The 23,183-nt window shown below is 44.7% G+C and overlaps 1 protein-coding gene across 1 annotated transcript; it reads right to left on the reverse strand.

Moving 5' to 3' along the window:
* Positions 1-340: 340 nt before the first annotated feature.
* eaf2 (ELL associated factor 2) lies at positions 341-21,187 on the reverse strand. The gene is made up of 6 exons (XM_078552641.1): positions 21,016-21,187; positions 14,689-14,783; positions 10,068-10,204; positions 8,853-9,010; positions 3,991-4,251; positions 341-2,008 (listed from the first exon to the last, which is right to left on the reverse strand). The coding sequence occupies exons 1-6, from the start codon at positions 21,116-21,118 to the stop codon at positions 1,962-1,964; spliced, it is 801 nt and encodes a 266-aa protein (XP_078408767.1). The 5' UTR covers positions 21,119-21,187; the 3' UTR covers positions 341-1,961.
* Between the last annotated feature and the right edge of the window lie 1,996 nt (positions 21,188-23,183).

Below are 23,183 nucleotides of genomic sequence, written 5' to 3' on the forward strand. Positions count from 1 at the left end.
GAAATTTCAAAAATAAAAACACCCATTACACAACTAGTTGATGCGATCTGGAATTCACTGCCTCAAATGGGCGATGGAAACAGATTCAGTGACAATGTCCAAAACATAATTGAAGAGGGAAAAATTTGTCAGGCTACTGGGGATAAGAGCAGCAGTGAGCTGGACTAATTTCAATGAGCCAGCACAGGCACAATGGACTGAATAGCCTCTTTCTGTTCAGCACAATTCATCAACTGTGCAATAAAAGTCAGTTATGAGTGTGCAAACCTTTGATTGCTCAATGTTTACATTCAAAGCACTCAGCCTGAAAAGGAAGAGAGAAAAGTAAAAGCTCCCATACTACTAAGCCAAATGCCAGAGATTTTATTTCTGATTAATCGTACAATTACATTCTGATATTCAAGTATCTCACGCAACACTTTTCTTGTCTCGAATGAAACAGATCCCTCCTGTCCCTTTCGCACATCAGTTGCAGGGTTTGAGACAAGGAATGGACATAAGCAGATCTTGAACTAAAGTAGATGAAATTTTTGGCCCACACAACCAGTCATTGCACTTCAAAAAAAATTAATTGTATGAAATGCTTTGAGGTTTGACATAGTGTGCTATTACAAGTGCAGCCCTAGAAGACTGTAGAACATTGGCTAGATATCAGCTGGGGAATTGGTGAAGAAATGGGTGGAATATTTCTCAAGAACAGATCACTGGAGGAGATGCAGGAAATCTTAAATAAAAACAGAAAATGCTGGAAATGTTCAGCAGGTCAGGCAGCATCTGTGGAGAAAAACAGAGTTCACCCTTCTTCAAAAAGCAAGGTGGTTTTCCTTTTCTAACAATCACAAGATGGGTATGAATACTGGAGAGACCACATCAACATTGTTCCTTAGCTAAAGCAGAGAAAGCGTGTGGAGCTGCTAAATGCTGAGGCAGTGTCTTGACATTTCATTGAATGCTGGGGGACCAGGAGGCTCATTTAATGATTTCACACCTCTGGCCAGAAATTTGCGGACATTTCTATCCCCCCCCCCCACCAACCTCAAATGAAATGGCAGAAAAAGTCCAAGGTGGTATGAGCCCAATTTCCAAGACGCACTTTCAGTGGCAAAGAAAATTAGCCCCAAGTGCATGAAACATTGAACTGAAAGTAATGCTGCCCTCTTTGCTAAATATTTTACTAAATGCATTTGTAATAAAGGTCTATCATATCTGGTACAAACATACACTGCAGAGAGAGAGAGAGAGAGAGAAAAAAAAAACTTTACTAGCGACATCGCTTGGATCAAGGAAAGACGAAAAGTACACCTGTAATCAAACTGCCATGGTTATTTTCATCTTAAATTAACTGATCACAGTGCAAACAGCTAAAGAAAATCTCTATTTTTGTTTTTTTCTTAAAGTGCTTTCCATTAAAAGAAATATCTGTGTATGTATAATATAGATATTTATATGCACATTTGTGTACACATACACACACACACACACACACACAATGGAACTCCTCCATTGAGATTGTACAACAAAATGTTTGAAAACCTCACAGCCTGATTACAGCAAATGTAACTGTGATAAATACAAGCTCCTTCCTAACTAGATTGATCAGATACTGATCCTCTGCGGTAAGAGCACCCTCAGTTGATTTAGTTAAGACATCAAGTATTGCTCAAGACATCATTAAGGCAGAGTACAGTTAAATTCATTTCAACTTACAAGACTCACTCACTCACCATCATTTATACTAAATACTTCCAAGTTCTTGCAGTAGCCGTTTTCTGCTACAAAAAGTTTATTAAAAGTATATTTATCAGAATGTACAAATACAGACACACACGCACACACACACACACACACACACACACAATGGCCATTGTCTTCTTGTTCCTTCCTCTTGGCATAGTTTCCATTAAAAAAAAGTTTATAGCATAGTCAAGCTCGGACTCTGCAGTCACATATCGAAGGCTTCTTTACTCATCGCTGTCACTTCCAGAGTCACTTAGCTGCAGATCACTTCCTGAAAATTTAATAAAAAGTGTAAGAAATTCCGGTACAATAACTTTATAAAAGCCCAAGAAATTTATTGATTATAGAAATAGATCTCTCCTCTCTCTCATGAAGAAAGCCCCATAACAGCTTCCTGAGCCAACAAAAACAGGACAATGAAGGCTGTTATCTCACCAAGCAGATGTCTCTGGCATAGGCACTGAAACCAGACATTGTGTATCCTGATAAGGGGCAGGTGAACTCATGGCCCATATATAAACCAACTGTCTGAAGGTTAAACAGGACGTCCTAGCAAGCAATGAGCCACAAGATGACTTTGCGGGCTTCTGACAGAAATAGAAGGGATTACCTTGAATACCTGTCCCTGGCTAATGGACAATTGAATAAAGTAACTGATATAAAGACCCCCAGAAATAAAGTATATTAATGGATGCTCGGAGAAGTAGAGGACAGTCCTTGTCTAATGGAAGACGTCATAACAACGCGCCTAACTCAAGGATGCAAAGAACAAAGAGAGAAGAAGACTGCTGCTATCAAACAGAGAAGAGGCTGTCACTTCCAGTTACATTTGCTTATGTGTTCTCTGGGATCAGTTAACCGCTCTTAACTGTCGTGGTTGTATGCTCCTCCTGTCTATTTAGCTTATGCATCATATTTAACTATTGCTTCCCAATAAACTAACTTGAAATCACTTATGAGTTCTTGACTGCCTTTTCTGGATAATCGGAGACTCCCAAACTCAACCTTAAATCTTACACTGGTTTGGACCAAGCCCTGTCCCATTCCCAAACAAGCACAGATATTGAACCACAAACCCACGCTGCATAAATAAATCAGGATCGAATCTCAAATCTCTTGTGGAATAGGGAAGATCAGTGAACAAGAAATCAATCCCCACACCTCCCACCCAATAAAAGTGGTGCCTAGAGCAGAGTTTCCTCCCTCCTCTCCATTTCTTACTCAACGCATTTCCTACACCCCTCTGCTTTCCCTACTCCTCCTCATCCTCACTTTGCAGTCTCAGAACTCCTCTCTCAACCCTCTGCACTGTCCTAACCCCTTCCATCTCTTTCCCAACTTCCTTCTCCTCATGTCCCTTTCCCTACCTTCTCTAACCCACCATCTCTTGCTTATCTGTGTACGACCACAAATTGACTGTTATACTATTAAACAAAGGCCGCAGAGGCCATACACTTGCTGTTCACAAAAACATACTTGCTGTTTTTTGGTCACCCTCTTGTAAACTGTTATTGGTCATTCCATTTTGCTGCCTGCAGTTACAGGCTCTAGCCACAGGCTGGCTATCTGAAGCCAGTTTCTGAAGTCTCTCTCTTTCTCTCCCTCTCACCTTGTTAACTCTAGGCAATGCCACTGATAATTTACTTGTGGATCTAAGTAAGTGCGTGCATCAATGATTAGGTTCGGAACAGGTCTCAAAATTTGGGCCTGGGTCGCTGTCCCACAGAGACAACCATTCAATTATTGCATGCTGCAGTATGCCTGTTCATCTACAGTCTATACCTACTCGTATCACCTCAGCATGAAGGCTAAATAATAGACCAAAATTGGATAGTTAGCCATGGAAGTTTTGCTTGAATTACCTTTTGTAGGATATTAACTGGATGAAGAAGAGTTCCTCATGGGATTAAATGAATAATGTTGAGTTAGTGATAAGAGTTGATTATACACGGCTTTTGGAGGGGACTGCTTTGATGAGCTAAATTACTTTTTCTTATTTCACACTTCATATGCTCACTCTACCATAGTCTGGGATATAAATCAACAATAATGTCACACATGTAAATACAGACAGAATGTATCCTCCAGTGGGACAGTATTGTCCTGCTACGTCTCCTCTCTTGTACCCTCTAACCTCCCTATTCCATCTTCCATTAAATTACATGGTTTTTAATATTACTCAACATCTACAGGTAGCCAAGATGTCCAACCCCTGAAATCTCAGAATTTTATTCTGTTAAAAAAATAACTTACGCAATGTATTCAGAGTCTCCTCAGGCCTGTTGCTAACAGCATCTGCTGTTGATGTGTGATGCTGAGGTAGTGAAGGCAGTATTAATGGCATTGAAACTGGATGAGAGGAAGGCACTGATGGTGGTACAGCAGGTTTGTGTGTCTCATCCTCAGAATCACTGGAGCTATCACTGCTTGAGGAAGAGGATGAAGAGCCCTTGGAGTCGGATGAACTGTCCGATGTACTCATCTGGTCCATGGTGCCAACCTCTGCCATCAGCTCTATAAAACAAGTACAGAATAGTTGAATGCAAGTCAAATATGAATGGGGATGCAAATGTCTTTTTGGATGAGATGCTGAGCTGACTGTTCAGGTGGACTTAAATAAGAGATCCCATAGTGCTTTCAGAAAGAGCAAGGACTTCTCATAGCATCCTGGTCTAAATTCCTCCTTAAATGCAATTGCCAAGAACATATTTAGTCACGGGTCACCACTGGCAATTGCTGTGTGCAAACTGACTTCTGCATATACATATAATTTAGCTTAGCTGTGATGCCTCCATGGTGGATGACCATTATGTTCACCTGTGATGCTACTCCTGGTTGAGCAATTGACACTGGCTCAGTGTCTAGGCTTCAACAAGAATGGACATTCTAGCAAACCACTATAGAGCTGCAGCTGCCCATTGAAAACACAGACTAGCAAGAAGCAACATAGCACCTACAATAGAGGGAGACAGAGAATAGGAGGAAGAGAATGTGTATTAATGTTGATTAAGAAAAAGTCCAAAAGAGACTTCAAATATTACATGCAAAGAACAGACTCCAGTGCTTTAGCATAGAATGGTTACATCACAGGAGATCGTCATTTGGTCCATTGTGTCTCTGCTGGCTCCCTGCAAATGCAACTCACCTGGTCCCATTCCCCGGCCTTTCCCCGTAGCCCTGTAATTCTTTTTCTTCAGATAATTATCCAATTCCCTTTCAAAAGCCACAATTGAATCGGCCTCCCCCACACTCTCAGGCAGTGCACTCCAGGCGCTAATGATGGAGGGAAATTCTGCTATGATATTGGCACTGAATGTCAAGGGGTGATGGTTAGATTCTCTGTTATTGGAGATGGTCATTGCCTAGCATCTGTGTGGTGCGAATGTTACCTGTCACTTGTCAGTCCAAGCCTGAATGTTGCCCCGGACCTTTGTGCTGGTATCCATCCAGAGCAGTTTTCCTCCAGCTTCCCATTGACTGGTTAACCCAGAAGAAAAAAACTTGCTTGGGAAATAGGTTTCTCATCAATGACAACAAATTTTGAAAAATTCATCCATTCATGGGATGTGGGCGCGCTGGCTAGGCCATCATTTATTGCCCACCCTCAATTGCCTTTGTTCAGGGAGCATTTAAGAGTCAACCATGTTGCTGTAGGTCTGGAGTCACATATAGGCCAGACCAGGTAAGGACGGCAATTTCCTTCCCTAAGCGCATTAGTGAACCAGATGGGTTTTTACAATAATCGGCAATTAGTTAGGAATATTGTGTCATCCTACAGAGTGTAGAATGGCCGAGGCAATGCTAGATCAGTTTAAACAGCCCAAATACCAACTACCAGTCAACAGCACCGTAGGTACTCCAGCAATACCGTTGAGTAGTGTCAATTTTGATTTCACCAATTCTGATGAAAGTTCAAACTGAAACGTTAACTCTGTTTCCCTCCCTCACCTGCTGCATATTTCCAGCATCTTACGTTTTTATTTCAGATTTCCAGCATCCGTAGTATTTGGCTTTTATACGGACTGAGATGTGTTACTGGACTAGTAATCCATAGGCTAATGCTCTGGACACACAAATTCAAATCTCACCCCATGGCAGCTGGACAATTTAAACTCAATTAATGAAGGAAAATCTGGAATAAAAAGCTATTATCAGTAATGGTGACCGTGAAACTACTGGTTTGTTGTTAAAACCCATCTGGCTCAGTAATGTCCTTTAGGGAAGGGAATCTGTTGTTTCAGTGGAGGACTTGGGCAGTGCTGGAATGTTGGGGGTGCCATCTTCTGGACAAGCTGTTAAACTAGTCTGCTGTCCTTACCCAGTTCAGACTATATGTGACTCCAGGCCCATAGCGAATCTTAACTACCATCCGAAATGGCCAAGCAAACCACTCCGTTTGATTCAAGAAGGCAGCTCACCACTTATATGCACCTCTTCAAGGGAAATTAGAGATGGGCAATAAATGCTGAACTTAGTGATGTCCACATTCTGTGAATGGATTAAAACACATCAAAAAGCTGGCACATACTATACACGATGGGTTGAATACGTCCTGTCCTGTAAATCTCTACACTTCTACAGTGTGAGCTGTCCTCACTTTTAGCTCACCCTACTGGCCATTTACAGAACTTGCAGCACAGCAGGAAGGTTATTCGGCTGCTTATTTCCAATCTCATTTCCCTGCCCCTTCCTCATTTTTTCCGTGTCAGGAGGTTGCAGCCATGTTGGAAAAGGAGTGAGAACAAATGGCACAAATATTACTTGCACTGGGTCAGCCCAAGCCTGGATATTGTCCAGGTCTTGCTGCATTCAGACATGGATTGCTTCAGTGTCTGAGGAGTCGCAAATGGAGCGAAGATGGCTGACCTCCAACAACCACAACCATCTTCCTTTGTGCTACGTATGACTCTAACCAATACTCAAGAAGCTTGACACTGTCCAGGACAAACCAGTGGAGAGTTTTCCCCCTGATACCCATTGACTCCAGTTTTGCTAGGCCTCCTTGATGCCACATTTGGTCAAATGCGGCCTCGATGGCAAGGGCAGTCACTTTCACCTCACCTCGGGAGTTCAGCTCTTTTATCCATGTTTGAACCAAGGCTGTAATAGAAACATGGAAACTAGGAGGAGTAAGCCATTCAGCCCTTCGAGCCTGCTACGCCATTCATTATGATCACGGTTGATCATCCAACTCAATAGTCTGCTCCCGCTTTCTCCCCACATCCTTTGATCCCTTTTGCCCCAAGAGCTATATCTAAATCCTTCTTGAAAACATACAATGTTTTGGCCTCAACTACTTTCTGTGGTAGCGAATTCCACAGGCTTACCACTGTCTGGGTGAAGAAATTTCTCCTCATCTCAGTCCTAAATGGTCTACCCCATATTCTCAGACTGTGACCCCTGGTTTTGGACTCCTTCCTGCATCTACCCTGTCTAGTCCTGTTAGAATTTTATAGGTTTCTATGAGATCCCCCCCTCATTCTTCTGAACTCTAGTGAATATAATCCTAACCAACCCAATCTCTCCTCATATGTCGGTCCTGCCATCCCAGGAATCAGTCTGGTAAACCTTTGCCGCACTCCCTCTATAGCAAGAACATCCTTCCTCAGATAAGGAGGCCAAAACTGTACACAATATTCCTGGTGTGGTCTCACCAAAGCCCTGTATAATTGCAGCAAGAAATCCCTGCTCCTGTACTCGAATCCTCTCGCTATGAAGGCCAACAAACCATTTGCCTTCTTTGCCGCCTGCTGCACCTGCATGCTTACCTTCAGCACCTGGTGTAGCGAGGTTAGGAGCTGAGTGGCCCTGGCGGAACCCAAACTGGGTGTCAGTGAGCAGGTTATTGCTAAGCAAGTGCTGCTTGATAGCACTGTTGATGACCCCTTCCATTACTTTATTGATGATCGAGAGTAGACTGATGGGGAGGTAATTGGCCGGGTTGGACTTGTCCTGCTTCTCGTGTACAGGACATACCTGGGCAATTTTCACATAGCCGCGTCGATGCCAGCGTTGTACTGGAACAGCTGTACTGGCTAGGCATGCGGCAAGTTCTGGAGCACAAGTCTAGGTTGCAAATGTAAAAGGACAAGCGGGCTAATAATTTCTGACAATGTAGCAAAACCCCATTGATGTGCACAGAAACAAGGTAATTCACTTAAAAGAAAAAATTCTTCAAACTCGAGTCTCCACTTGATCATTGAGGGACAGGAAATTGAGAAGGTTAAAGAGAGATGTCATGGATTAGCAACAGATTAGCTCAGCTCTGGAATAATTCGAAGAAGTGGAGTGTTATGTGTTAGAAAAATATCACTGAAACTGAAAGGACGCTTGCGAGACCGGCCTTGTTATACAGTGCAGAAACTTGGGCAACATCAAGACAGAAACAACGACTGGATACTAATGAGATGTGGATGCTGAGATGGATGTATGAATGAAGAAAAAGGACAAAATCAGGAACCAGCACACCAGGGGGGCTCAGTGAAGATTGTGGGAGCATCGAAGGAAGTAGCCGAGAAGAGATTGAAATGGTATGGTCAGCTGTTGCGGTGAGGGGGAGGAAGTGTGGGGAGGCAAGTGATGGAGATAGGACCGCCAGGAAGAAAGAGAGGAGGAAGGCCCAAGACCAGATGGAAAGGTGCGATGGTGAGAGATTTAAATGCAGCGGGATTGGAAGAGGAATCTGTGACTGGCAGGAGGTGATAAAGAAGGGTTATCAACCAGCATTTGGCCCCAAATAAAATGGGACAGACCACAAGAGGAAATTAAAGGGAGATTTATTAGAGTAAATAGGGAGAAACTGTTTCAGGATTGGTAACCAAAGAACATAGATTCAAGGTGATTGATAAAAGAACCAGAGGCATGATGAGAACTTTTTTTTGTGATCTGGAACGCAATGGCGAAAACAGATTCAATCTTTACTCTCAATAAGGGTTTAGGTAAATACTTGAAAAAGGAAACATTCACTAGGTTACAACGAAAGAGTGGTGGTGGGGCGACGGCGGGGGGGGGTATCGCGGCTGCGGGACTATTTGGATAACTCTTTCAAAGATAGGTCAAATGACATGAGCACGTTAGAGAGAAGAGAAGAGAGACAAAAAATTACCACCACACACCTCGCTCAATGTCATCCATTTGAGAAGCTGGTGACATTTTTTCCTTTGGAGGAGAACTCTTTGGCGGAAAGGAGGCTCTGGCGTTGAGGCGCATTTGTTGCCCCAGGCGATTGGTCTGCTGATCGAGGCGAGATTGGATTTTGCTACTTCCTTCCGCCCTGAATAGTATCATAGAATTTTTACAACATAGAAAAAGCTGACTGGCTTCGTTAAGTATACACCTTGCCCTGTGTTTCCCTCCCACATCAGCCACGCAGTTTAATCCGACTTACTAATCATAAACGCTTAACACAATCCACCTGTGTCCTCTGAGTGAGATTGTCAAATAATGAAGAATTAGGGACAGATCTACACTATAGGTCCAAGCCCCCATTAGAGCGATACAGCATAGAAGGGGGCCATTAAGCCCATCATGTCTCTGCTGGCTCTTTGAAAGGGCTATGCAATTAGTCCCAATTGTTCGATCTTTCCCCATGGCCATGTAATTCTTTTCCTTTAAGCTGATATCCGATTTCCTTTTGAAAGTTATTATTAAATCTGTTCCACCACCCCTTCAGGTAATGAATTCCAGGTCATAAAAACTCACTATGTAAAAATTTCTTCCCAACTCCCCCTGGTTCTTTTGCCAATTATCTTAAATCTGGTCTGACAGCATCTGTGGATAGAGAAATAAAGTTAATGTTTTGAGTCGGATAGGATTCTTCTTCAGTTCGGAAGTAAGAGTCATATTTGACACAAAATATTAGCTCTATTTCTCTCCCCACTGCTGCCGGACCTGCTAAGTCTTTTCAGCACTTCTGCTTTTATTTCAGATTTCCAGCATTTTGCTTAACCTGCTGACTGATACACTGGCCAGAGCAAACAGTTTCTCTTTACTTGCTCTGTCAAAATGTTTCATAATTTTGAACATTGGTATTAAATCCCTCCTTCACCTCCCAGAAGAACCATCCCACCTTCTCTGGTCTCTCCACATAACTGAAATCCCTCATCCCTAAGATTTGAATACATCTCTGCACCCTCTACCCTCAATGAACTGGATTAAGAATGCCCACACTCATTTTACATTCAATTCCTTTCAATGGTTCACATTTATTGCAATGCATTTCTTTTAAAGGTAGTCCTTGGTCATTGATGTACAGAAGTACCATGCCACAGAGTGCGAGGGCACACTGGACTCCAGGTGTTGCATTAACACATACGGCATGTATCACCCACCTGGTTTTCTTCACCGTGATGTTGCTGCTAAGTTTCTCCAGTCGATATTCCCCAGTGTCGTGATTTACAATGAGAATGCACTCCTTCAGGTAAGGTCTCTTTGAGCCTTTAAACACCGACACAGGTGGCGTTGAACCCTGTTTAAGCAAAGTTAATTGTTTCAGTTCGGAAGGGAAAGCAAGTCAGTCACACTGGGACCAGCATTAAGTAAACGATGTTGTGATTTGGGGTGCAAGACCTAAAAGTGCGGTGAAAGCGGATTCAATAGTAACTTTCAAACGGGAATTGGACCAACGATTGAATAGGAAAACTTTGCAGGGATTTGTGGAAAGAGCAGGACGGTGAGGCTAATGTCAAAGAGCCAGCACAGGCAGGATGGGCCAAATGGCTTCCTTTTGTACTATCGCTCTATAATTCTAGGAGTTGCAAGGAGAGACAGGAGTAAGTGTGGAGAGACTGTTTCTACTGACAGAATGGTTGGTAAGAGGACATAGATTTAAAGGTAAATGGCAAAAGAACCAGAGACAACATCTGGGAAAAATATTGCACCGTGAGTTAAGATGCTCTGGAATGCGCTGCCTGAAAGGGTGGCGGGAAAAATTTCAAAAAATAACTTTCAAACGAGAACTGAATAAATTCTTGAAGCGGGAAAATATTACAAGTCTGCAGGGAAAAGAGCAGGGGAGTGGGATTGAGTTGATAGAACTACCAAAGAGCCGGCACAGGCATTTACTGACCGGACAGCATTTTTCACTGCTTTATGATTTGTGAAGTGAATTGAAAAACTTGGTGACTGGTTGACACACCGAGTTAGAATATGAAGATCGAGGCAAAAGACCAGGGTTCAATCTCCCATCTTAGATAGGCGTTGTGGCTTCTCCGCTAAAGCAATTCCCCCTATTCTCATCCCAACCGAAAAACCCAGGCAAGGGGTCAAGACTGGTGGAGCTGAGTGCCAAAACTGAAAAAAAAAAGAGAGAAGAGAAAGTTAGCATGAAGCTGGGCAATCTCAGTTTGGGTTTGAAAAGCCTGTAGGGTGTCAGAGTAAGGGGCACAGCGAGTGTGGAAAACATTTCTATAGATTTCCTGTTCAGGGAAAAGAAGGCATTAGAGTAACAGACAGTGCAATGAATGTTCATTTCTGTGGAACATCATCCCTGCAACTCAGGGGAGGGCAGTTCAGAGCAACAACGATCATAGTGGAGATCTAATCTTAAAAAGAAATTCCATATAGTCCATATATACATATATATATATATAGCCGGTGCAGACACGATGGGCCGAATGGCCTTCTTCTGCGCCATAACAATTCTGTGATTCTGTAATAAAACAAAGGGTGGCAGCTTCCAATGAGGTCATGCCAAGGGTAAATGGCACAAGAAAGGGGCCCTGTAAATGGTGAAAATAGGTTGATGTTTCAGATAACAACAATTTGCAATTATATAACACCTTTAATTTGATGCCATGCCCTAAAGCGCTTCACACAGGAGTGTTATCAGACATAACTGGACAACAAGAGAAGCCTTTTCTGAAGAGCGAGTGGCAAGAATGTTGAGCAGACTATGACAAAGTGGTGGTGGTGTACAGCTTGGATATATAGAAGCTAGATAATTACATGTGGGAAAGGAATAGAAGCATACGCTGATAGAATTAGATGAAGAAAGATGGGATGGGGCTTGAGTGGAGCGCAGCTAGCTACTTCTGAAGAGAGCTACTTCTGGGGAGACGGTGGTGTAGTGGTCACGTCAATGGACTTGTAATCCAGAAGCCCAGGTTCATGCTCTGGGGATATGGTTTCAAATCCCACAATGGCAGCTGGTAGAACTTAAACTCAATTAGTAAATGGGGAATTGAAATCTAGTCTGGTCACTGTGAAACTATTATCACCCGATTGTTGTAAAAACCCATTTGGTTCACTAATGGCCTTTAGGGAAGGAAATCTGCCATTCTTTATGGTCTGGCCTACATATGACTCCAGATCCACAGCAATAACTACCCTCTGAAATGGCCTCGCAAGTCACCCAGGGATGGACAAGATATGTGGCTTTACCAGCGACACCCACATCCCATGAATGAATGAATGAATAAAGTGCAGTTACTGTTATATTCTGAATTAGACCAGTTCACAACATACAATATCAACATCCTGTGCATCAAGATATAATTGAATATTTATATGTAAATATTTATATTTAATAAAATGTCCCAGGCTGCTTCACATTAGCATCAAACAGCATGTGACACAAAACCACAGAAGGAGCAATTAGGATAGATGATCAAAAGCTGAGTCAAACAAGTAGGTTTTAAAGGGTATCTTAAAGGAGAAGAGGTAAAGAGGAGGAGAGGTAGATGGGTAGCCATTCATCTGCTTTTGTACTGAGCAGTCCAGTTTTCAGGTGGTCAGCCCCCACCCAGTACCCGATTTGAAAAGGGTGCCACATTGTCCGATATTTTTATTTTGAGGTTGCCAGCCTCTAAGGGAGTGTTTAAAGTCGAAATTATTGGTCTTGTCTGTGCCTGTGAAAGTTTGACCCAGGTCCACCCTGGCAGCCCCACATTGACCTTATTGGGCCTCATGCCATCCTCACGCTATATCACTTGCACCACGATATAAGTAGGTGTAAAGCCACACTGAAGCGCACTGCTCTTGTGTAGTCTCCATGGGAAGAGGCACAACAGCAGCCTGGTAAAAAATCTCCATGTCAGTCTGTGTCCTCTCAACCGGGATATTGCTATCCATAAAATAGATCAGGTTATTAGGCAGTATCAACACTTGTACGCACAATTCCTGATTAAAGTTATATTTAGAATCTTATTTTAAACCTGCTCTAGCTCCTCCAAGGTTCACAATGGGCTGGAAATGTACAATTCCCCACATTTAGCTTGCTCTAAGTCACTTGGTTCATTATATAAGGTATTCACACCTATTTGAGCAAAAGGTTCAATTTAATATTTATTATGATTATTAATTTAAAAAAAGAGTGCATATACTTGGACACTTTGGGATTGGAGTGGTGTCCAGTATTCTCGAGGTATGTCAGTGGCCATCTTAAGAATTGAATTCCCAAATTTAGGGTCCAGGCAACTGAAGAAGCGACTCCAATGGAGGGATGATTAAAATTGGGGATGCACAAGAGGCCAACATTGGAGGAGCGGAGAGGTTTCGGAGGATTGTAGGGCTTGAGGAAGTTATGAGACCATGAAAGGATTTGGACACACGAATGAGAATTTTTAAAGTTTAACTTTATAACAAGGCCGCTAGCTTAAAGGGACTGAAGGAAATCTACCCACTTTGGCACAACAGGGCACATTTCTATTCTCCACACAAGCTGCTGCTCCGGTCTCCGAGTCCCACGTTAATTCAGTTCCACGTGAGGCTCAGTTTTACAGTACCATCTCAAGACACAGAAAACTGTCTAAAATGTGTCACTCGAGAGACACCATATGGAACTCAGAGTCATGAGAAAGAGGAAACTTTTACAGGAAGATGAGTAGCTCATTTCACCCCGACACTGTTCCGTTATTCAGTGAGATCGTGGCTAATCTATGACTTAACTCTGTATACTCGCCTTTGCCCCACATCCACATCCATTAATACCTGTTTATCAGAAGTCTATCAACCTCAAATTTAAAATGAACAATTGATCTATCATCAATTGTCATTTGTGGAAGATTTCCAAACTTCTATCCCACTTTGTGCGTCAAAATATTTTCTAACTTTACACCCAAAATGTCTGATTCTAATTTTTAGATTATGTCCCCTAGTCCTATACTCCCTTACCTTTCTATCTACCCCATAGTTTCCCTTAATATCTTTAATCCTTGATCTAAATTCTAGGGAATACAACTGTAGTTTGTGCAATCCCTCCTCTAAAATTAACCCTTGGAGCCCTGGTACCATTTGAGTAAATCCACACTGTACTCTCTCCAAGGCAAATATGTTCCTATGAAGGATATAGGAGCAGGTGTAGGCTATTTGGCCCTTCGAGCCTGCTCCACCATTCAATAAGACCATGGCTGATCTGGTCGTGGTCTCTGCGCCACTTTCTTGTCTGCCTGCCATATAACCCTTGACTCCCTTGCCTAATAAAAATCTGTCTAACTCTGCCTTGAATAAATTTAAAGACCTAGCCTCCACTGCTTTCTGGGGAAGAGAATACCAGACACCAACAACCTTTTGCCTCTGTCTTAAACAGTAGACCTCTTATTTTTAAACTACGTCCGCTAGTTTTAGTCTCCCCCACAAGAGGAAACATCCTCCGGGTATCCACCCTATCAAGTCCCCTCAGGATCTCATTCTTCTAAACACCAATGGGTATAGGCCCAACCTGTTCAACCTTTCTTCATAAGATAAGCCCTTCATCCCAGGAAAGAGTCAAATGAACCTGCTCGGCACTACTTTTAAAGCAATGATATCATTCCTAAAGCGTGACACCAGTTCTCCAGGTGTGGTCTAACTCGGACTTATCGTTAATCTGGAATGGATTTGAACCTGGGCTCCAGCAGTGAAAAAAGTGATATCTCCTGTCCCTACTCACTCCCCTAACAATTCACATTTAATACACCTTGCTGGCATGTGAACACACAAGATGTCAACATCAGGATCAGTTTACATGCATACCTCTATGTTTGGAAAAGTGATTGTGATTTGTTCCCCTTTCCCAACTTCGAGATCTCCTTCACATGCTGTGTCGATGGATGCTGGTTTGAAATCATCTGGAATGAATAAGGAGGCATAATTTCACAATGATGAAGGATCCTGGCAGACTGCAAACCCTTTTGTCCAACAAATGAGGCAATGACTGCCTGGCATTAAATGAAGCTACGCAGACCAAGAGGTATACCAAAGTTTGATGCCTGGGTAATGCAGTAAAAAATTTAGCTGACCTCACAGGCTGATATAACAACATTGTCAAACCCTCAGAGGCTAAAAAAAAGAGTAAGAATGGCCAGGGAACCCAAGACACCCGCGCACTTGTGGGAGTCAGGCAAGAATAGGATCAGAATCTGTTACATCCCATCTTCCCAAGTCGAGTAGCTGCTGACACTTTGCTGACTGGGCTCACGTGAAGGATGGTCACCTGGGTCAAGAGGTGCTTTGGGGAAGGGATATTTAGAAAAAAAACAGAACGGGGAGGTGGAAGTGGAGAATCCACGTTGGGGGGAGGAAGCCTGAACCGATATACATTTTTGTTTTTGTTTCAGATAAATTGCATACCAAATTGACAGGCAAGGAAAGGACCTGCTGGTCCAGCGAGCTCACCTGACACCATGAGGCTGGAATATTGTGATTAAACACTTCCTCCTCCCCAACTCACTCACACAACCATGTGATCTATGGGGAGAGGCAAAACACAGAAAGAAAAAAGCCACGGCCAATAAAGGAAAATAATACTCTGGGAACTTCCCCTCCTCTCATGCGATCAAAACCAGTCTAGGAGATCACAGGGGCCTATAAAATGTTTGTCTTCTACATGATGTGATCTCTGCCTGGAACTCCCTCTTGAAGGGATGGAGAGAGAGTCAGCACCCACTGCACCTGCTGGCTTCACATTCCAGGGGATCAGGCTGGATTTCACTGACCTGGCAAATTCCCATCATCAAAACAACTATTTTCCAAGAAGCAAAAAAAGGAAGAAATTGAGCACTCCCTTTGCTCATTTTATTCTCTTCCAGAAGGTACCGTATCCTTGCTGGAATACGATTCCACAGGCACCGCTCTCAACCCACTATCACCAGACAAATGGAAACCCCAAATAAAGAGGCTGTTTCCACTTCAGCATTGAAGATGATCCAATTGAGGTCTTTAAAGATGACTAGAAGAATTTGACAGAATTTATTTCCTCTGTTGGGGAGGGGGGGTGCTCCAGAACAAGAGAGCATAGAATTAGAAAATTAGAGGCCATTGAAGGGGCAGCACTTGTGGGGAGGGTGGGGGAGTCTAGTGAAAATGGAGATAGATTGATTTCTGTTGGGAAAGAGGATTGAGGGTTACAGATCCAAGGCAGGGAGATGGAGTTAAGATACAGAACAGCCACGATCTAATTGAATGTTGTAACGTACCCGAGGGCGAATGGTCTACTCCAGTTTCTTTCTGAACAAGAGAAGATTTAATAAGCGTTTTTAAAGTTGTTCATAATTTTGATAGAGTGACTGGGGGAAGTGCAGGGGGTGCCTGTTTCCTCTGGTTGAGGAGTCAGTGACAAGAGACTGGGTGTCATTAATTTAATATCGGCCGTGGCTACAGTGTGCACCAAAAAAAAATCTACAAGATGCACTGGAGCAACTTGCCAAGGTTCCTTCAACAGCAACTTCCAAACCTGTGACCTCTACCACCGAGAAGGACAAGGGCAGCAGACACATGGAAACACCACCACCTGCAAGTTCCCCACCAAATCACACACCAGCCTGACTTGGAAATATATTGCAGTCTTTTCACTGTTGCCTGGTCAAAATCCTAGTACTCCCACAATAACATCACTGTGGGTGTACCTACACATAAGGAATACAAGAAGTTGGCTCATCACCATTTCTCAAATGCAGTAAACGATTGTATGAATTTAAGAAAAGGTTAGTAAGCGATTGAGGAGCAATTATAACCACTACATCTTTTAACAGAAATCTATATTTCAGCAAGGAAAGATGCAGGACTATGTGGAGCGAGCCGGGCTGTGGCGTTAGTTTTGGATTTTCCTGACAAAGAGACAAATGGCCTCTTTCTGTGCCATATGGTTCCATATTCAAATGACCATTATCTGCTGTCAGCCTTGACACTGACCTTCAGCACACTCTTCAGGCAGGTATGCGGGGGTGGTGTGGAGGAGACGCCAGGGTGGTAGCAGGATTAATTTTGTGCATCATTTCAATCGCAAGGGATACATCTTATTGAATTACAAGGCAGCAACTACCCGAGGCAACAAGATGACATTAGGGTCAATCCTGTAACTGCCGAATGCCCAGCCACAAGCATTTTCTGAAAGTCTGCATTGAATAGCGAACCATCAGGAGCTGGACCACCTCTCCCTAATCCTGGGCACTAAGCACAACTACAATATCCTCACAGCTGCTCCAGCCAAGATCAAGATAACTCTTGGAAAATGTGCTGGCCTGTATATAAGTCAGTCCCATTACATTTATCTACCGAGCAATCATGTAGCACACGTACACTTTAATTACACAACTAATACGCAATGCAAGTTTAACAAATTGCCTTGGGTGTATGAATCATTTCCTAAGATAGAGAGTTGAAACTAGGATTTCCTCAGAAATCACAGTGCCTCCCCTTTTCCCTACCTTCTGTCTCTCTTTCCTTCATTATCCCCCATTTTCTCCAACTCTTCCACCTTCCTCCTTCCCTTCTCCAGTCCTCCTCCTGTTTTGATCCTTCCAAGTCCTTCTCAGTCTTCATTCATCCTCTTGATCCAAGTCTTTTTTCTCTGTTCTCCATTCCCCCTCCCTTCAAAGCCCCCCTCCTACTTTCCTTATTTCCCAGTCTTTCCCCCTTGCTTTTTCCTACCTTCTCATCATCCAATTTGTTCCTTTTTATTCCTTCGCTCCTCTATTCCTCCTCCAAGTGCTTCCCCTAAACACCATTTCTCTTCGCCTTCTCCATTCCTCCTCGTCGTCCCAATGTTTTTTTCAATGATTCCTTCGCCATTTCTCCTTGATTAATCCACAATCGTAGAATCATAGAATGGTTACAGCACAGGAGGCGGCCATTTGGTTCATTGTCTCCGTGCCGGCTCTGCAAGAGCAACTCAGCTAACCCGACTCCCTTGTCTTTTCCCCGTAGCTCTGCAAATTTTTCTTCAGATGCTTATCCAATTTCCTTGTTAAAACCGCCGATAGAATCTGCCACCACCACACACTCAGGCAAATCCGAACTACTTGCTGCGTAGGAGGGATTTCGTCTTGTCGCCTTTTGTTCTTCTGCAATTCATCTTAAATCGGTGTACTCTGATTCACGGCTCTTCTGCCAATAGGAAGAGTTTCTCTCTATCTACGCTGTCTGGACCCTTCATCATTTTGAACACCTCCATCACCTCTTCAATCTTCTCCAGACTAAGGAGAACAGTCCCAGCTTCTCTAATCTATCCATGTAACTGAAATTCCCCATCCTTGGAGCAATTCCCATAAATATTTTCCACACCCTCTCTAAATTTTTCCAAACTCTTTCCATATTCCCCTTCTAAATGCCTTTTCCTATTATTCCTTTATCATTCTTTATCCTAGTGCTTCTCGCGGAGGTTAGTTCCTCCTTCCGACCACCCCCCCAGCCAAGTTACTCTTCCCCAAACCCTACATGCCTTATGAAGTCCATCTTCCCAACCCCTCCATCCCTGTTAAAATCCATTTACACAACCCACTCCCCCCTCTATATCTGTAAATGTCCCACTCCCTCAGCTCCCCTCCTCTATCCCTGCAGTCTCCCTCAGCTCCCCTCCTCTATCCCTGCAGTCTCCCTCAGCCCCCCTCCTCTATCCCTGCAGTCTCCCTCAGCCCCCCTCCTCTATCCCTGCCTTCCTCAGCCCCCCTCCTCCATCCCTGCCTTCCTCAGCTCCCCTTCTGTCTCCAGAATCTCCCTCAATCCCCCTCCTCTGTCTCTAGAATCTCCCTCAATCCCCCTCCTCTGTCTCTAGAATCTCCCTCAATCCCCCTCCTCTGTCTCTAGAATCTCCCTCAATCCCCCTCCTCTGTCTCTAGAATCTCCCTCAATCCCCCTCCTCTGTCTCTAGAATCTCCCTCAATCCCCCTCCTCTGTCTCTAGAATCTCCCGCAATCCCCCTCCTCTGTCTCTAGAATCTCCCTCAATCCCCCTCCTCTGTCTCTAGAATCTCCCTCAATCCCCCTCCTCTGTCTCTAGAATCTCCCTCAATCCCCCTCCTCTGTCTCTGGAATCTCCCTCAATCCCCCTCCTCTGTCTCTGGAATCTCCCTCAATCCCCCTCCTCTGTCTCTAGAATCTCCCTCAATCCCCCTCCTCTGTCTCTAGAATCTCCCTCAATCCCCCTCCTCTGTCTCTAGAATCTCCATCAATCCCCCTCCTCTGTCTCTAGAATCTCCATCAATCCCCCTCCTCTGTCTCTAGAATCTCCCGCAATCCCCCTCCTCTGTCTCTAGAATCTCCCGCAATCCTCCTCCTCTGTCTCTAGAATCTCCCGCAATCCCCCTCCTGTCTCTAGAATCTCCCTCAATCCCCCTCCTGTCTCTAGAATCTCCCTCAATCCCCCTCCTGTCTCTAGAATCTCCCTCAATCCCCCTCCTCTGTCTCTAGAATCTCCCTCAATCCCCCTCCTCTGTCTCTAGAATCTCCCTCAATCCCCCTCCTCTGTCTCTAGAATCTCCATCAATCCCCCTCCTCTGTCTCTAGAATCTCCCTCAATCCTCCTCCTCTGTCCCTAGAATCTCCCTCAATCCCCCTCCTCTGTCCCTAGAATCTCCCTCAATCCCCCTCCTCTGTCCCTAGAATCTCCCTCAATCCCCCTCCTCTGTCTCTAGAATCTCCCTCAATCCCCCTCCTCTGTCCCTGGAATCTTCCTCAATCCCCCTCCTCTGTCTCTGGAATCTCCCTCAATCCCCCTCCTCTGTCTCTGGAATCTCCATCAATCCCCCTCCTCTGTCTCTAGAATCTCCATCAATCCCCCTCCTCTGTCTCTAGAATCTCCCTCAATCCCCCTCCTCTGTCTCTAGAATCTCCCTCAATCCCCCTCCTCTGTCTCTAGAATCTCCCTCAATCCCCCTCCTCTGTCTCTAGAATCTCCCTCAATCCTCCTCCTCTGTCTCTAGAATCTCCCTCAATCCCCCTCCTCTGTCTCTAGAATCTCCATCAATCCCCCTCCTCTGTCTCTAGAATCTCCATCAATCCCCCTCCTCTGTCTCTAGAATCTCCCGCAATCCCCCTCCTCTGTCTCTAGAATCTCCCGCAATCCCCCTCCTCTGTCTCTAGAATCTCCCGCAATCCCCCTCCTGTCTCTAGAATCTCCCTCAATCCCCCTCCTGTCTCTAGAATCTCCCTCAATCCCCCTCCTGTCTCTAGAATCTCCCTCAATCCCCCTCCTCTGTCTCTAGAATCTCCCTCAATCCCCCTCCTCTGTCTCTAGAATCTCCCTCAATCCCCCTCCTCTGTCTCTAGAATCTCCATCAATCCCCCTCCTCTGTCTCTAGAATCTCCCTCAATCCTCCTCCTCTGTCCCTAGAATCTCCCTCAATCCCCCTCCTCTGTCCCTAGAATCTCCCTCAATCCCCCTCCTCTGTCCCTAGAATCTCCCTCAATCCCCCTCCTCTGTCTCTAGAATCTCCCTCAATCCCCCTCCTCTGTCCCTGGAATCTTCCTCAATCCCCCTCCTCTGTCTCTGGAATCTCCCTCAATCCCCCTCCTCTGTCTCTGGAATCTCCATCAATCCCCCTCCTCTGTCTCTAGAATCTCCATCAATCCCCCTCCTCTGTCTCTAGAATCTCCCTCAATCCCCCTCCTCTGTCTCTAGAATCTCCCTCAATCCCCCTCCTCTGTCTCTAGAATCTCCCTCAATCCCCCTCCTCTGTCTCTAGAATCTCCCTCAATCCTCCTCCTCTGTCTCTAGAATCTCCCTCAATCCCCCTCCTCTGTCTCTGGAATCTCCCTCAATCCCCCTCCTCTGTCTCTGGAATCTCCCTCAATCCCCCTCCTCTGTCTCTGGAATCTCCCTCAATCCCCCTCCTCTGTCTCTGGAATCTCCCTCAATCCCCCTCCTCTGTCTCTGGAATCTCCCTCAATCCCCCTCCTCTGTCTCTGGAATCTCCCTCAATCCCCCTCCTCTGTCTCTGGAATCTCCCTCAATCCCCCTCCTCTGTCTCTGGAATCTCCCTCAATCCCCCTCCTCTGTCTCTGGAATCTCTCCCTCCTCCCGCACCCGGGGGCACATTCCCATCGCTCTCCTCAAACCGCCCGGTGGCAAACGACCCCCACTTACATCTGATGGTGTGAAAGCCGCATTTGGGTTGCCTGTCAAAACTGGCCCCCAGCTTTAAGACGTGCTCCTTATTGTCAAAGTGAGAGAGGGCTCCCCCATTCATCCTCAAACCCCGCTTCACCTCGGCTGCTGCCTCTCTGGCCGCGGGCGCCGCTCCACCAAACTTTACGGCTCAGGGAGGGGCGGGACAAAGGCACAAGCCCTGCCCCTCAGCCTGCCCTTGATTGGTTGGAGCCTCTGATTGACGCGGGACGCTGGGGCCTTTTCCGTTTCTGATTGGTCCGATCTGCTGTCCGTCAGTTCACGATTGTCAAGTCCTCGCTCCATATTTGGGCACGCCTCTCTGACGTAGCACGTACGCGTTGAAGTCATGCCCGGCTGGTGTGGGCGGAACCGCCCTCACGTGACCAGCGTAGGGGGCCGTTCCCACCAGATGGTAATTGGCCTCAATGACAATGTGTGAAATTAAAGACTTGCATTGACATAGCACCCTTCACAAGCACAGGACCTGCCCAAGCGCTTTACACAAAATCTTTACAGAACAGAAGGAGGCCATTTGGCCCATTGTAGCCCTCTGAATTAGCAATTCCCTCGATGCTATTCCCTCGTCTTCTCCCCTTAACGCTGCACATTCTCCCTTTAAAGATAATAATCCAATTCCTCCTTGAATGCCTCCATTGAACCCGCCTCCACCATACTCTCTGACAGAGCATTCCAGATCCAAACCCCTCGTGTGAAAAAGTTCTTTCTCATATTGCTTTTGCTCCTTTCGCCAATTGCTTTAAATCTCTCGTTCTCGGTCCTTTTTGAAGCGTGGTCACTGTTGTGATGTAGGAAACACGGCAGCCAACTTGCGCACAGCAAGATCCAACAAGCAACAATGTGATAATCAGGGTGACCAACTGCTCTAAAGAAGAGTTATACAGACTCAAAACATTAACTCTGTTTCTCTCTCCACGGATGCTACCAGACCTGCTGAGTTTTTCCAGCATTTTTTGTTTGTATATGCTCTTGTTGGCTTTTGGATTCCTGATGTTGGTAAAATTGGAAAGATGAGAGCTCTTAATGTTTAATATTTGACACGCTGCCTTCTATAAATGAAGGGCCTGTTTGAACCGTTTATGTCACAAAGATGAGTCTCCAATTCAGCTGTGAAATATGGCCCCCGTAGCACTTACACATAACAATTAGTTCCTAGCTAATTTGTTCTTAGCTGTTTTCAGGTATTTACAGATAATACAACAATATATAATACCAAATGTCCCAGGTTTTATGGGACCATCCCGTATTTGAGACAGTTGTCCCATGTCCTAGGTTGTTTGCTGCTGGAATGCTTTTTGGTCTCATACTTTTCATATTCAGTTTTTGTACTAGTGTGGTACCCACTGCGTCTCGTCCCAATGGACCGTCCTCACAGTCTCGTCAACAACCAACTCCCTCCACTGCTCTCAAAGGCTCGCCAGCACCGTCGACCCCCCCATCCCGGTTGTACAATCCCTCACATCGAAGTGTCCCGCAAAATGTTTCCCTGAGAGTTGATCCCCAAGGTGATAATGGCCAGATAGTCTCTTTTTGCGATGCTGATTGAGGGATAAGTATTGGCCAGAACGCCCAAGATAACTTCGCTGACTTTTTTGAAACTGTGCTGTGGGGTTTTATTTTATGTCCTCCTGAGGAGGCAAGCAAGGGCCCCGTGTCTCCACCAAAAGATGTCACCTATAGGATCACAGAATGAGGCCGTTCAGCCCGTTGTGTCCCTGCTGGTTATCTGCACTAGTTAATTAGCTAGTCCCACTCCCCTGAAACCCCCTTGCTGTAATTTTTAAGAATCTCTTATGATGCATATAGAGTTCCCTTTTGAAAGCCACATTTTTCATAAATCTTTGCTGCTGAAGCCTGCTCACAGCCTTCCTAAAGTGACCTCTTACAATTCAGCATTCCCTCAGTACTGCATTAGGAGTATCAGCCTGGGCAATATTTTCAAGTCTGCTGAATGGAGCATCGAGTACACTGTGTCATAGCTGACACTAATTGCCCATCCTTTCATTGTCAATTCTCCCAACACTTAAATTTCACATTTTAAAAAGTTGCATAAAATAATAAATAAAAGTATTGGGGCTAATCTTGTATATGCGGTTAATTTAATTACAAATGGAAAATTGGGAATT

This window comes from Cetorhinus maximus, chromosome 11, assembly GCF_964194155.1.
Source record: "Cetorhinus maximus chromosome 11, sCetMax3.hap1.1, whole genome shotgun sequence".
Taxonomy (NCBI): Eukaryota; Metazoa; Chordata; class Chondrichthyes; order Lamniformes; family Cetorhinidae; genus Cetorhinus; species Cetorhinus maximus.

What these genes read in the sequence shown, in the direction of transcription:
- eaf2 (XM_078552641.1), bottom strand. Translation starts at nt 21,118, where the DNA reads ATGAATGGGGGAGCCCTCTCTCACTTTGACAATAAGGAGCACGTCTTA. An exon ending in TCACTTTTCCAAACATAGAG is followed by an intron (nt 10,205 to 14,688) that starts GTATGCATGTAA and finishes TTGCTTAAACAG; the next exon opens with GGTTCAACGCCACCTGTGTC. An exon ending in ATCACGGTGAAGAAAACCAG is followed by an intron (nt 9,011 to 10,067) that starts GTGGGTGATACA and finishes GATACTATTCAG; the next exon opens with GGCGGAAGGAAGTAGCAAAA.